General features: G+C 40.6%; 1 protein-coding gene across 1 annotated transcript in view; it reads left to right on the top strand.

Annotated features, from left to right (window-relative positions):
* LOC126293246 (AF4/FMR2 family member lilli) overlaps window positions 1-15,498 on the top strand; it is a 609,408-nt gene extending 593,910 nt beyond the window's left edge. The window contains exons 7-8 of the mRNA XM_049986364.1: window positions 163-473; window positions 9,812-15,498. Of these exons, the coding sequence (XP_049842321.1) occupies window positions 163-473; window positions 9,812-9,907 (407 nt within the window). The 3' untranslated portion in view covers window positions 9,908-15,498. The remainder of the gene's footprint in view (window positions 1-162; window positions 474-9,811) is intronic.
* Window positions 15,499-16,151: the final 653 nt, after the last annotated feature.

The following is a 16,151-nucleotide window of genomic DNA, read 5'->3' as shown; positions in this document are numbered from 1 at the left end:
CGGTTCAGCCTCTATTTTTTGGAGTATATTAGTGAAGGTATTGCAGATGAACTGTAGACGATACGTGAGCTGCGACTGTTGGCACTGTAGCTCTAGAGACTGCATGTGGCCGCTTGGCGAAGGCCGCCTGCTGACCGGTGGCTGCCCGTTCGCGGCCCGCAGGTTCCCGGAGACCCAGTCTGGCGTCCATCCACTCGAGCGCGTCCTCGTCGCGCTCCATGAGCTTCAGCATGCGCAAGTTCGAGCGCGAGAACCAGCAGCGTGAGGAGCGGCGGCTGCAGCTGCTGGCCCAGCAGCAGGAGCAGCAGCAGCAGCTGCTGGAGATCCAGCAGAAGCAGCAGCAGCAGCAGCAGCTGCAGCTGCGCCAGGAGCCGCAGCAGGCGGCGCAGCCCCACCAACAGGCGCCGTCGCCCAGTCCGCGAACGCCCATGAGCACCGACGAGCTGCTGCCCGCCGTCTCCGAGGTCAGGGATGTGAGTAATTGGGGAGGTAGGGGGCTAGGGACCGGGGGGGGGGGGGGGCAGAGGTAGGAGGAGGGCACACCACCACCACCACCACCACCACCACCACTTGCTTACTTCACTTATGTGATTGTACTCAGCTACGGAGATCCTCTTCCACTGAGTTCTTTACCCTGCTTTCTGCTGTCAATTGCCCTCTGTGCAGATCTGCACCAAGTCCTAGTGGATTCTCTCTCCCCAACCTCTCTCTAGTTTGCCTACTCGTCTTCTTCCACAGAGAGTAAAATCTGGGGATTTCAGAGACCAAAATGTAGACTTCCACAGCCGGAAATATCATGTCCATTATAATTATCCGGGCTGTTATGCCGTGTTCGGTTGATGAATTCTGTGTCGATTCCCAACGTTTCGCCTCCGACTGCGGGAGACTTCTTCAAGGGGGTCCGTAGCTCGCTAGCGAGCCAGTGGTTGTGTTGGACCTTCCATCGAGCTACGGACCCCCTTGAAGATGTCTCCCGCAGTCGGAGACGAAACGTTGGGAATCGACACAGAATTGATCGACCGACCACGGCATTACAGCCGGGATAATTATAATGGACATTTCAGAGACCGTCAGTTTCCATCCATCTGAGCAACGTACCCTACCCGTACGAGGCGTTCAGTTCTCTTCGGACCTCCAATAATTGGTCACATCCGACTCACAATCACGCCACATGCTCCATTCCCTAGTGATCTCACCTTGCACTCATACAATGAAGGCTTTCATGACCGGATGGTACTGTTGTTGATCATTCTTCCGGGTTATGCGGCCATGGTCCATGGAATTCTTCTATTCTTAATGTTTCGTCCAATACTACGTTGGACATCGTCAGAGGTACGGCAGGTCCTGCTGAGTCCTGCCGACTGACGAGTCGGGCGTCGGAGAGCGGCCTAAATACCGAGGAAAGTGGGAGTGGTCTACCTTGCACCTAATAGCAGAGAGAAAACTAGTCAAAGACAAAATATAACTATCGATAATAGTCCGTCATAGGTAAAAATCACTTATCGATTCTGTAAAGCCACTGTCCATATCTCGCTTAATTTCAAGACCTCTTCTTTTCTATTAAAATTATCTTCATGTTTATAAATTTCAATAGCCTCCCTATACAGTCGTGGTAGCACTTAAAACTGTAGTTTCAGAAAACTTAGCTACATGGCCACCTGACTGAAGTGCATGTTCCGCAACGGCCGATTCATCTATGTTTCCCAGTCGGCAAAGACTTTTATGCTCATTTACCCTCGTATTCACACTTCTTTTCGTAGTACCGATATAGATGCCGGAAAGAATGGGTACTCAAACAAAGAAATTAATAGAGATTTAAGACCTAATTACAGCAGGCCAAAGGACAAGGATGGTGTACAGCAATGGAAGAACACAGTGTCTTTACCTTTCATTAGTGAGGTTGCAGATCGAGTCGGCAAAATTTCGCTGAAACATAAAGTGAAACCAGTATTCAAACCTACCAGAAAAATAGGACAAGTACTTCGTTCTGTTAAAGATAGGAGGCCACCATTATCATCTAGCGGTGTGTATAAAATTCCGTATACTTGTGGCATGGTCTATATTGGTACTACGAAAAGAAGTGTGAATACGAGGATAAAGGAGCATAAAAGTCTTTGCCGACTGGGAAAAATAGATAAATCGGCCGTTGTGGAAGATGCACTTCAGTCAGGTGACCATGTAGTCAAGTGTTCTGAAACTACAGTTTTAAGTCCTACCACGAACTATTATCCATGACTGTACAGGGAGGCTATTGAAATTTATAAACATGAAGATAATTTTAATAGAAAAGAAGAGGCCTTGAAATTAAGCGAGATATGGACAGTGGCTTTACAAAATCGATAAGTGATTTTTACCCTTGACGGACTATTATCGATAGTTACATTTTATCTTTGACTAGTTTCCTCTCTGCTACCAGGTGCAAGCTAGACCACGCCCACTTTCCTCGGTATTTAGGCCGCTCTCCGACGCCCGACTCGTCAGTCGGCACTCGGCAGGACTCAGCACGACCTGCCATACCTCTGAAGATGTCCAACGTAGTATTGGACGAAACGTTAGGAATAGAATAATTCCATGGACCACGGCCACATAACCCGGAAGAATTATCAACAACAGTCACCTTGCACTGGACTGCAGATCATCTTTTAGATTTTGTGTTCAGAAATGAAAAGATTATTCAAGCCTTTTTTTCTGGGCGCTCCAAGTTTTGCAACTGCCGCTTGGATCAGTCTTTTGTACAGCTGGAGACTGAAATTCCTTAAAGACTGCACGATTTAAAAAGCTGACTGTGTCCAAAGTACAAAAGAGTTTGTGACTCGGATCCATGCTTTGCAGCTTGGCGCCGAGGTCCTCATAATTATGAACACTTTTGTATGTTCCGACTACCATTGGCTGCAGTAGGTAACAAGCCCTGTTCATCACCATATTCTCAGTCGTCGATTCATTCACAAGAAAACTGATCTCCCTCTCTGCCACCTCTACACTGCAGTTCCTCCTCAGATTTGGACAATGGGGTCACATCGTTTGCAAATGTGAGATGTGCTGCTATCATCTTTTCGAGAGCCAGGTTCAACAGTGACATAGCATCCCCTCGTGTCGACGATATGTTTATGTAAAAGCTCTCCACGAGTTGGTTTCACAGCTTCCCTTTGCCTTTTGAACTAGTAAATCAAACTCGATCTAGGCTTATAATCTTCTTTGGTATTCCAAACTACACCAGATAATTCATCATGCTCTCCTGCTGAATGCGGTTGTATGCCTTCTTGAACTCTAGAAAGAGCACATGAAGGTCTTTGCCATATTCCCACATCTTCTCAGTGAACTATGCCAGTACACATATATTGTCCACTGCCAACAGCCATTTCTCAAATCACCTGATTTTGGTCAATTGCTTGTTGTGCGCAACAGCTGGATTCTATTCAGTAAATAGTTGAACATCTTACAGCAGACATTTAGTGAGTTGACTGCTACATAACTGGTGCAATCTATTTTGTCACCTTTCTTGTCTGTAGGACAGATGATCACAGTCTTCCAGTCTCCTGGGGTCTCGTCTACAATCCAGATCCTTTATCATTAATTGTTGAATCTCCACCCCCCCCCCTCCCCTCCGCACATCCTGAATGACTTCTGCCTCGACTCCATCTTCTCCTGGACTTCTGTTATTCGTCCATTTCATTATCTGGTTCCTTATTTTCTCCAGTGTAAGTGGTGGATAACGTAAGGCCGAAAAATGTCAGGATGATGGAATCCAAACAGATCTTTAGGTTCATTACTGTTGAGTAGCTCCATGGAGTCCTGTTTCCATCTCTCAGCAACGCTAAACTCATTGGTGACTATGGTCCTATTACTGTCCTTGACGAACTTTTGATGACTCTGTTATCCCCCCTTAAAGAAATTAACCCTGTGTTACTTCTTTGGGGCCTCGTTCCCGAAAAAACCTCTACATTTCCTTTGACGTACATTATCTTTGGTCTCGTCAAAGTTGCTTTGGTAGTTCTCCACACATGGTCGAAATGTGCTTTGCCTTGTGCAAAAGCTGTGCCTCATAGACAGGTCTCCTTCACTTCTCTTCGCTAATATCTTAATGCGTTCATCTCCAAACAAATTCTTCTTGCCCCTGATCTTCTCCTCATGACTCCATTTGACTTCTCATTTAAGAATCCTTGACTTCTTTCCATACTACTTCTTGCTCCTTTTCTGCATCCTCTTCGTCGAGAATTTCAAAACCGCTGCTGAGATGGAGTTCAAATTCGTCTTTTTTTTATGTTATGTCTTTAAGCCTATCAATGTGGTAGTGTACTATTTTCTTAAAATTATTCCTAACTCTCAGTTTGGGCTCAGTTGTACTTGCGGCTAGTTTTTTATTAGGAAGTGGTCATTCCCATACTCTGCAAGCTATTCTGTCTTTAGATTCATCAAGAAGTTACTTGTTTTGGCACCAATTACAATGTGATTTATCTGGCTGTTGTACCATCTGGTAACACCTATGTTTCTTTGCGTATATCCTTCCATCAGAAATTTGTGTCATTGATGAACGTCACTTTCGATATTACAAATGTGATGAATCTCATGTCTTCGCCTTTGCTAGATTCGTGTAAACTGTACCTTACAGTTGTTGACATGAATATGTCTCCTCTTTCCATTTTAACATTCATATCATCAAGTAGGACTCTACAGTAGCTATTCAGAATAGCATCCCTCATTATCTTGAGTTCCGCTTAGAATTCGTCTTTTGCTAGGGGGTGTGCATTCTTCTGTGGGCACGTGACAGTCTGTTATAAACATTGCTATTCTAGGGGTCACTAACGAAAACCTAGAGACATTAGGAACTAGAGCTTTACTCCCACAAAATCCCGTACCTAATTTGTGTCCTGAATCACAGCTTCCATAAAAGACTGTATCTTTTTCGACCTCTAAGGTACTACTATAAACCCAACAAACTTCTCATAAAATTGCTAAATCCATCCTATATCTTTCCATCTCCTTCACTAGACTACTCAGGAGGATGTCACCATCAGGAGAAACAAAATGCATTCCACAGAATGGAGCATGGAATGTCAGATCCCTTAACCAGGCAGATAAGTTAGAGGATTTATAAACTGAAATGGATTGGCCAAAGTTAAATACAGTGAGAGTCATTGAAGTTCTGTGGCATGATGAACAGGACTTCTGATCAAGTGAATACATGGTTATAAATACAAAATCAAATAGGGGTAATGGAGGAGTAGGTTTAGTAATTAATAGAAAACAGAAATGCAGATAAGCTACTATGAACAACATATTGAATGCATTATTGTGGCTAAGATAGATACAAAGCCCACACCCACCACAGTCAACTACCTCATGAAGAGATTGAAGAAATATATGATGAGATAAAAGAAATTAGTCTTCAGATAGTTAAGGCAGACAGAAATTTAATAGTCATATGGGACTGGAATTCAATAGTAGGAAAAAGAAGAGAAAGAAATATTAGTGAGTAGGGACTGGGGTAAAGGAATGAAAGAGGAAGCTGCCTTGTCGAATTCTGTCCACGGCATAATTTAATCATTGATAACACTTAGTTTAAGAATCGTGGAAGTTGGTTGTTAATGTGAAAGAAACTTAACGGTACCTGAAGGTTTCAGATTGACTTTATAATGGTAAGAGAGATTTTGGAACCAGAGTATAAATTTCAAGGCGTTTCCAGGAGCAGATGTTGACTCTGATCCCAATTTTATAGTTATGAACTGCAGATTAAAGTTGAAGAAATTGGGAAAAGGTGGGAATTTAAAGAGATGGGACCTGGATAAATTGAAAGAGCCAAAGGTTGTAGAGAGTTTCAGAGGGAGCATTAGGGAAGGATTGAGAAGAACACGGGAACACAATAGAAGAAGAATGGATAGCTTTGAGAGATGAACAATCAAAGCAACAGATGATCAATTAGGTAAAAAAAAATTATGGTTAGTAGAAATACTTGGGTAACACGAGAGATACTGAATTTAACTGATGAAAGCTGAAAACATGGAAATGCAGTAAATGAGCAGGCCAGAGGGAATACAGACACCTAAAAAATGAGACTGACAGGAAGTGCAGGAATGGCTAGAGGATAAATGTAAGGGTTTAGAAGCATGTATCACCAGGGAAGAATAGAGAAGCAGTTTTATGAATATCAAGAGATCACATGGAAAACTACTCCTAAGCAAAGAAGGGAATACAGAAAGGTGAAAGGAGTATATAGAGTGTCTATGCAAGGGAGATGTACTTCAGAACAATATTATGGAAATGAACGAGGACATAGATAGAGACGGGATGGGGGATACGATACAGCGTAAAGAACTTGACATAGCACTGAAGGACCTAAGTCAAAATATGGCCATGGGTGTAGACTACATTCTGTTACATCTACTGACACCCTTGGAACTGCCAGCCACAACAAAACTCCGACATTTGGTGAGAAAGATGTATGAGGCAGATGTGAAATTACCGAATTATCAATTTGACAATTCATGGCTGCAAAATGCTTCCATACATGATTCACGAGAGAATGGAAAAACTTGTAGAAGCCAACCTTGGGGAAAATGTTTGGATTCCAGAGAAATGCAGCAACATGCGAAGTAATACAGACACTACGCCTTATGTTAGAAGATAGGGTAAGGAAAGGCAAACCTACATTTATAGCATTTGTAGACAGATAAAGTTTTTGACAATGTCGACTGGAATACTCTCTTTCAAATTCTGAAGGTGGCATGGCTAAAACAGAGGAGGTGAAAAGCTATTTACAATTTGTACAGAAACCAGATGGCAGTTATAAGAGTAGAGGGGCATGAAAGGGAAGCAGTGGTTGAGAAGGAAGTGAGACAGGTTTGTAGCCTATCTCTGTTGTTACTCAGTCTGTATATTGAGCAAACACTAAAGGAAATAAAAGAAAAATTTGGAACAGGAACTTAAGTCCATAGAGAAGAAACAAAAACTTTGAGGGTTGAGGATGACATTGTAATTCTGTCAGAGACAGCAAATGACGTGGAAGAGCAGTTGAATGGCATGCAAAGTGTCTTGAAAGGAAGATATAAGATGAAAATCAACAAAAGCCAAACAAGGATAATGGAATGTAGTCAAATTAAATCAGGTGATGCTGAGGGAATTAGATTAGGAAATGAGAGACTTAAAGTAGTAAAGGAGTTTTGTTATTTGGGGGGGGGGGGGGGGGGGGAGGCAAAATAATGGATGATGCTCGAAGTAGAGAGGATATAAAATGTAGACATGCAATGGCGAGAAAATATTTCTGAAGAAGAGAAATTTGTTAACATCAAGTACATGTTTAAGTTTCAGGAAGTCTCTTCTGAAAGTATTTGTATGGAAGTGAAACATGGATAGTAAACAGTTTAACAAATAAGAGAATAGAAGCTTTTGAAATGAGATGCTACAGAAGAATGGGGAAGATTAGATGGGTAGATGATGTAACTAATGGGGATGTACTGAACAGACCTGGGGAGAAAAAAAAATTGTAACACAACCCGATTATAAGAAGGGACCAATTGGTAGGACACATTCTGAGACATCAAGGGATCACATTACAAGGCTTGCACAGGATGTAATAGCTTGGAGAGCTGCATCAAACCAGTCTTCAGACTGAAGACTATAACAACAACAACAACAACAACAACAACAACAAATTCTTCTTGAAGCCTGAGGGTATTTCACCTGTCTCATACACCACGCTCGGCAAATGCAAGATTTTTGTCATGGCTGGCTCCCTCAAGGCTATTAGTAGTTCTGACAGAGTGCTGGCTGCTCCCAGGGCCTTGTTTTATGCCTTACAGTGCTCTCTTGAATTACTCTTTCGACATCATATTTGTCACACCATCTTCGTCTCTGTCCTCCGTTTGTGTAATATTGCCTTCAAGTTCATCTCCCCTGTATAGACCATCTATCTGCTCCTTCCATGTTTTGGCTTTCCTTTCTTTGCTTAGGAATGGTATTTCATCTGAGCTCTTGATATTCATAAGACTGCTTCTGTATTCTCCAGAAGTCTCTTTAATTTAGCTGTCAGCAGTATCTATCTTTTGCTTGTTGAAATATGCTTCTAAATCGTTACATTTGTCCTCTAGCGATTCCTGATTACCCATTTTGCACTTCCTATCAGTCTTATTTTTTAGAAGCTTGTATTCCCTTTTATCTGCTTCATTTATAGTATTTTTATATTCTCTCCTTTCATCAATTAAATGCAGTATATCTTGTGTTATCCAAGGATTTCTACCTGACCTCATCTTTTTACCTTCTTTATCTTCTGCTGCCTTCCTTTCCACTATCCTTCTCAATCAGTCCTTATTGCTCCCTCTGGAACACTGTACAACCTCTGGCTCTTTCAGTTCATCCACAGCTCATCTCCTTAATTTACTACCTTTTTGCAGTTTCTTCAGCTTTAATCTACAGTTCATAACCAATAGATTGTGGCCAGAGACCACATCTGTCACTGGAAATGTCTTACAATTTAAAACCTGGTTCCTAAATCTCTGTCTTACCAGTATACAGGGTGAGTCAGGTGGAAAGGTACATGCTTTCAGACACTATAGTATTGGTGATTCTGAACAAAAAAAATTAATATGAACATACGCCCTATTGCAAATGGTTTCTGAGATAGAACATGTTTAATATCACTGTTATTAAAAAAAGCTTACAACTCAAAAGCTGCACACCCCAACGAAAATGTGTCTTAGTACACAATTAAACTAAATTAAATTTGCTACAGAAAAAGGTCCTATTTATTTTTTTTGTCTAGGACTAACAGTTTGCATCAAGAGACCATGGGAATATTGAAAATCTTGGACAATGCACATGCCCGGTAGCTTAGGTACTTTTTGTACGCCAGTTTGAGGTAGTTTTCTGACTTGATAGACCACAAGTGTCCTGTATCAAAATCTTCCTCTATATTACTGTGGTATGTTGTAAACAGTGACAATGAATAATATAGAAAATAAATAAAAATGTACATTAAAAGTGTTCTATCTTGGAAATCATTCAGAACAGAGCATGTGCACACATCAAGTTTTTGTCACAATTCTTTGTCACTTAACTTTGAAGAAACACACTACATGCAGTTAAGAACTTGTAAGGGGTGTCCCACGAGTATATGCCTGACATACAGTAGAAGTAGTGCACAGTCTTAAATTCTTGGGATTACAGCTTCATAATAAATTCAACTGCGAGGAGCACACCACAGAACTGCTGAAATGTCTTAACAAACCTCTATTTGAAATGCGAATTGTGTCCGAGATAGGGGATATAAAAAAATGAGAAAGCTGACATACTATGCTTACTTTCATTCCACATTGTCATACGGGATTATTTTTTGGGATAATTCATCAAAGCAAGCTAAAGTTTTCCGGTCACAAAAACGTGCAGTAGGAGTTCTACGTGGTGTGAACTCGAGAACATCCTGCAGAGGCCTGTTTAGGGAATGAGGGATACTAATATTTTTTAATTTTAACTCCAGTGCATTAATGTGATTTTAGTAAATGAATCTTTGTAAAATGATTTTTTTCATATAGTGTTCATTAAAAAAATTATCATTCCACTTGGGAGCTGTGGCAGATACATTAGCTTATTTGTTTCAGTAGTACATATTTCTCATGTACTATTGTTTTTCTGACGTGTTCTACATCCTGGAGGACTTCCTCACTTCGGATCAATTCAAATGAAAGTAAATCTAATCTAATATTTCAGTCCCAAGGAATTTTGCAGAGTGTGTTTTATTTAGTGTATGACTGCTTCTGGTGCTATCGGACCATCACTGTGGGGCACTTTACTCACTCCGGAATGCGCTATTCACCCACAGGAGGCGCTGTACAACTCTGGTTCATCCAGTGCCAGCAGCAGCCACGTGCAGTCAGCCTACCAGGGGCCGTGCACCTCGACCGAGGCATCGCGCTAGCCGCTCGCGACACCTCGCCCGCACCGCCGACTCCGCAGCTAGTCTGTCCGCCGGACCTGCAGGGGGCTCACTTCTTCACCCCGTGGGCTCTCTGCCGGTCGGAAGACGTCTGTCGGGTGCTTCGTCCAGTTACGCGGCAGAGGTCACTACGCCTCGACAGTGGCACGTTCTGTAACGTGGAGAGTTATGGTGGGAGTTTGTAGTTTACAGGGCAGGCAGACACAGTACAGTAACTAAGTGTACCGTAAGTCTTTCTGAGAAGCCTTTGACCCCGTGTCACGTGACAAGGGGTGCTACTTTCGCTAAAGATAAACTCGACACTTGTGGGACAATCCAATAATTCACCAAATAACTCACAGATTAGCATGAGCAGAGGATAAATGCCATTAAAACTTTATACACTTCCAGTGCGATATACATTAGATTTTCAGTGGCTCGTTTCACTTCTCGAGAACATGCGACAGACTCGTCACCCTTAACAGTTACGCTTCTGTCCAGGAGATAACCCACATATACACCGTGGTCTAATACTGCATCAGTGACAAATTGTGCAACTTTCATGGATTTGTGTAACATAATTTTTGAGCAGATATTTATTTTGACCATAATGACTATATCAGGCATTCTCACATTCTGTGTTTAAAGGACTTTCCATTGAACTATGAATGCTAACATTCTGTGTGTTGCCTGCAGGCCTTGTGCAACTCTGTGGGAGATAACACTATATCTTTAACACACACACCCCCCCCCCCCTTTCTCTCTCTCTCTCTCTCTCTCTCTCTCTCTCTCTCTCTCTCTCTCTCTCTCCCCCCACCTCCCACTTCTCACCTCTACTCTGAAACATTGAGAATAGAGCGGTAGCATAATGACAAGAAAGGATGTTCAGCACAATACTGAATCACAGGGTCAGTATAACTGAAATAAAAATCAAACACGGGTGGGAAATTAGAAAAGTAAGAACATGTTCCTCATAAAACAAAGACCCATTACATGGAAGGAAAATCAAACATAGGAGATTTTATTCTCTCAGTGACCACTGATAACTTCAAATTCTCCCCCAGATGAATGTGTTGACATTTGTCTTGATGTCTTTCCCCACTACTTGACTTTCTGCCCTATTTAATGTTAAACTGGGTTATAAGAAGTAAAATGCAGTGATGTAGACTACAGATATTTCATTGTTTCTACAGTATTCGAATGAAAATAATCCAGTAGTATCGCAGATTCTAAAAGCTGTTATACACTAAATACTATTATGTGAGATATATAGTAACTTCTGTACAAGGAGTAACCAGTGAGATTCAGTGGTGACTCCCAGAGATTTTGTAAATCACAAGTGGCCTTATTCCATGAGGGCTAAGTGGAGAATATGGATTCTCTTCATAAAATGCACCAATACAATCCAACATCATGAAATAAAATGTTAATATGTGGGTAGTGTAGCAGCTGAAATGGAGATATTTGAATTCAGGTTTTGTGAATGCAAATAACCAAGAATATTTTTGATGGTAGAGTCCAACAGCAAGACAGTAGAACATATGTAATTTTTTGATGTGTAGACATTAACAAATTTTGCAAACTATCCACTATCTTGTCAGTAATGTCATATTTAATTTTTTTAGCAATTGACACACATTCTCTTACAGGCACATAATTACAGTGATTCTTTTCAACTGTCTTGAAATGTAATGCAAAGGTGGGAATTCTGAGTTGTGCTAAGAGACCTTCAAACATACATTCTTTATAAATGGGAGCATCTATAACATATCAGAGCACGCCAGATACTTTAAATGTTTGATCTGAGTATTTTGAGAGACCTATGGTGCAAACATCATCTGTGACACAATGTGTCCGCACTGGGAGATGGCAGTCCCTTTTAATGGAAAAAAATATGTAGTTCCTTGAATTGTTTCATGTACCTGAGATAATGTACATTTCAAAAGACTTATCATTTTGAGATCTTCTAATAGGTTGTTTTGACACATATCATTACAATCCTAGTTTTGATTATGTCCACGAGGTCATTTCGACATTTAGGAAAGTTATGTTAAAAGATATCCACACAATTTTCTGATCTAATATCCAGTTAATACAAAAGGTCTGGTCTCAGAATCATCACATTTCAAGGTTTAGAGAGATCATACATTTGCATGTAAACAATATTATATGCCAGTTATGAAATGCAAACCACATATGAAGTGATATTAAGAGGAGGAGCTGTATTCACTAGCCATTACACAAAGTTAGTGATGCAAAATGAAAATATAATTTTTTGGTGTTGTCATTGTGGTGGACAATGTCATTTCAAATGGTCTCAAAAATAATTTACTTTAGTTAGTACTCTGTTGTGCCACTTAACATTTAACACAATTCCAGAAATGATAAACAACTTTGATTCATACATCAGACTTTCTGGTCTGAGATGTGTTGAAATTATTTCATCTTAAAATGACAGGCTTTTTTCTTTCCTCAATTACTGTAATGCTGTCAAACGCCACAAAGGTTCACACATAGGTATGTTACTAGAAATCTCTTTCTCACTGCCCCTATAAGCAATTCTCCTTTTTTATTTTATTTTATTTTTTTCACAGTTTTTATGACATAAATAGAAGTCCAGCAATAATCATTAGAAGTGTTTGTAGCTTTACACTTAAAAGGACCAACAGTGCTTTCACTAGGCTTAAAGTTGTGTCAAAGATACAGATAAGTTTATTTTTTCATAATTTTGCTGACAATCAAGAGACCCTCAGCTACATTTTCACAGTTACTTTCAAGCTCTGTGGCCTGTTTCTCACTACTACTGCATAACTGCCGTTGCTATCCAAAAATATTTTTTACTTAACAGTTGAGAACATATTTTCTACTTGTTACTTTTGTGCATTCTGTATATTACCTATCATATGCTCATACACTAGAATTGTGTTCTGTCACAGGTGTCCAACTCCGTCTGTGAAGCAAACATGGTTTGAGCATGTTCTGAAAAGGACTTTTCTCATAACTGCAAATTCAAAATGGCTGCAGTAATCTTCAGATTCACTGTCTCGTAATTCATCAGCAAACTGTAGGGTGTACTGAGACTCGCCCTGTCACTGGTGCATTTCAATAAATTTTGTGATTGCTTGTGCCATTCAGTAATGTTGTCAACATTACATAGGATAGAAAACAAAATCTCTCTCACATGAGTGGTGTATTTGAGGGCTTTACTGTTTAATGTTATCCACTGTCACCTGCTTGTCACTGAGACACACAAAAGTATACAAGTAAAAGAATTGCTGTTATCATAAAAACAAGAACATTTTGGGTTCTGTGACCCCATCACACAATTTTCAGTTCTGTTGTAATCTTATTGATTTTGTTGTTAGAGTTTTAAATAATATATATGGTAGAAGCATTTAAACACACAGAATTCTGCATGTTAAAACACTCACCATACCTTCATGCACTGGCCACTAAGACACACAACTGCATAGTGTGCCCAGTTAAGTCTACTATGCTGCTTTGCTCTGTCAACAGTGAACGTGAGACATGCAAATCTTGTTTGTTTTCATCAGAACTGCTCACTTCAACTGGACAAACTATTTCATATTTACAGAAGTGAAGCTGCACTAATCTGGAAACACCTCAACAGAGGGTCACAGAGCCCAAAAAAATCACTGTTATAAGATTTTATTTTCTACTGAAGATACGTTTATAAAGTCATGTACAGATTCTCCATTATTTTTTAGTTATTCGTGGTATGGTACCTCAATGCCAGATTCTCATGTTCAGTGCCTGCACTCTTCCAAGTGCCCAGTGTGACTGCATTTCACAGTCTGACAGCAATTTGCAACATGGGACTGCCTCTACACAATCCCTGTCAACAGGACACACTCTTGCTAATTGCGAAGAAGTTCTTTGACAAAAGGGGAAAAATAACATAATGGCATAAATGACTGAACTGCAGCCTAAGGAATGTTTCAGAAATAAAATGTGTTTCCAAGCCCCTCCCTGGCACTCTGTCATATGGTGTTGCTGAAAGTTCACAGTATTTTCTGACAGTGGATACGAGCAGGGGTCTGCACAGGTAAGAGATCCGCACCTGCACGACCCTCATCCCCAACCGTAAGTCTTTTTGATGATTGTCTGGGGATGTTGAAATACTGTAGCTCATTCAGTACAGCTGAGCTCCGAGGGTAGGCTTGAACCTGGGCAGAATTTTCATCTGCCAGAATCTGAACTTCATAATTTACATTCTGTTGACTAGAATCCTGAAGGCCAATCATGGACACGCGTAAAAGGAATGTAGTCTCTCAAATTTTGATATGTTCTGTAACACACTTTGCTGTAATTACCAAAATGAGTTTTATGATATCTTGTGCAGAACATTTGTGCAACATTGGAAAGTCAATGAAAATGTGTTAGAAGTTACTGTCTAATTTTAATACTGTTTAATATTGGCCCTATAGTTCATTTACCAAATGCGAATAATTCATCATAATATCAAAACGTGCCACCGTACTACACTTCTTAGTGTACTAAGCATTACAACATTTACATGTAAATATATTTAAGAGAAATGGTGGTACATTCAATCATTTGACACCAAACATTATTTATATCACTGTGATACACAAATAAGTCAGCCCACCAAGTGGAGATTACAATGTATGGAGTGTTAGTTTGGGGCAGCTTTCAGTAGTTGTGTAAACTAACTGAGCTGCTGCAAGTGAAGCAGGAATTACCGACGTAAGGCACACACTCGTACAGTGGAATTGGCATGTACATGTACATTTAACTGATTGAAAGACCAGGGAGATGGACACGGTGCCATCTCTAGTCCTCACACACGTCGACAGTGCGTCTACCCTCTACGGGGCAACTGAGCTAATACATTGGCACTCTGTTCTGAATGGCCAGTATTTGTCGAACAATTTTCCTGACATTTCACTGGTTCGAGGGACTGGCATTTTTGAGATACACTCTCCGTTGCTGGTGGAGGACTGTAGTTAGCCTGTAGTCATAGATCATATCCAATCTGCAGGGGGACATTTCCGTGGTCATTAACACTGTACTTCCTCATCTGTTAATTGCAATGGTTGTCCATTGTTGCAGTGCAGAAAACTAGGATTTTGTACATCTTTAAGCTCTCTTCCTCCTTAATATAACTATTGTCACGTTTATGAACTTCAGCGGCTTCCCTGACAACAAGAACCTGTGTGTCAGTGTATTTAGTTGTGTGGTCTGTCTCACACGGCATGTGCTGTGCCGTAGCCAGTTCCTCAACCCGTCCCAACCTGCAATACACTTCATGTTAGTAGACCCTAGCACTGGTGAATCGTACAGCTGTTCCGACAAAGACTTTTCCCCATGTACACAGTATGTGGCACAGTCCTGACATCAGCAAAGAACATAAGGCATTCAGTTGCAGTCTCATACATACTCTGACCTCTTACAACGTGGGAAGTATGTGACATACTATACAGGTACGAAAGAGTCTGTGTTGCAATTATTATGTCTTACCTAACACAATTAGCTCCCCCAGCTTATTCGTAAACAGAGCATCACCACCACTTAAAAATAACAAACTAGTATTTGGTTGACACACTGTGAGGCGACAGCCCGTGACACAGTGCCCAAGGGGCTCCTCTGAAGTATTTACAGCAGAGGAAAAGCCTCCTAACGCACAACGTAGTCTTTACTTATGCGTCTTCAAAAAATGGCAATCTGGCATTGTTAGCAAGAGAGGCTCAATGGAGACTGGAACAAGAGACAGCTTACGATTCATTGATACTTGGCTGTAGTCTGTGAAATGTTTTCAAACTGTTCAACAAGGGGGAGATGTGCATATATAACTTATCAGCACTTGAGTTCTGTGCCAACCACAGAGTTTTAATAATGTAATGGATGTTCACTATAACAAACTGTATATAGAATTATGGCACCTCGGCCATGTTTCATGCACTGAGGATATGTGCACATTGTCAGTTCCATTCTTTTTTCACTCAATAGCAACACCATTCTTATTTTCTCGTACTACTAAATTTTAAGTGCAACAAAGTTAGTTCCAATTGGTGCTATAATATTTTCTCTTGGGAATATAGCTTACCGAGATTGTGAGTTGTGACTGTCTGGATATGAGGAAAATACTTAATTATTGTGTACAGTGCCTAAAAGCACAAGACACAAATATGGATTAAAAATTGGTCAGTGTTTTTAATGTGCAAATAAACAGACGTAAACATGCATACAAAAACAAAGGAAGAGG

Source organism: Schistocerca gregaria, chromosome 10 (genome assembly GCF_023897955.1).
Source record: "Schistocerca gregaria isolate iqSchGreg1 chromosome 10, iqSchGreg1.2, whole genome shotgun sequence".
NCBI classification, from domain to species: Eukaryota; Metazoa; Arthropoda; class Insecta; order Orthoptera; family Acrididae; genus Schistocerca; species Schistocerca gregaria.
The sequence above is the reverse complement of the archived record's forward strand: the minus strand, read 5'-3'. Positions and strand labels throughout refer to the sequence as shown.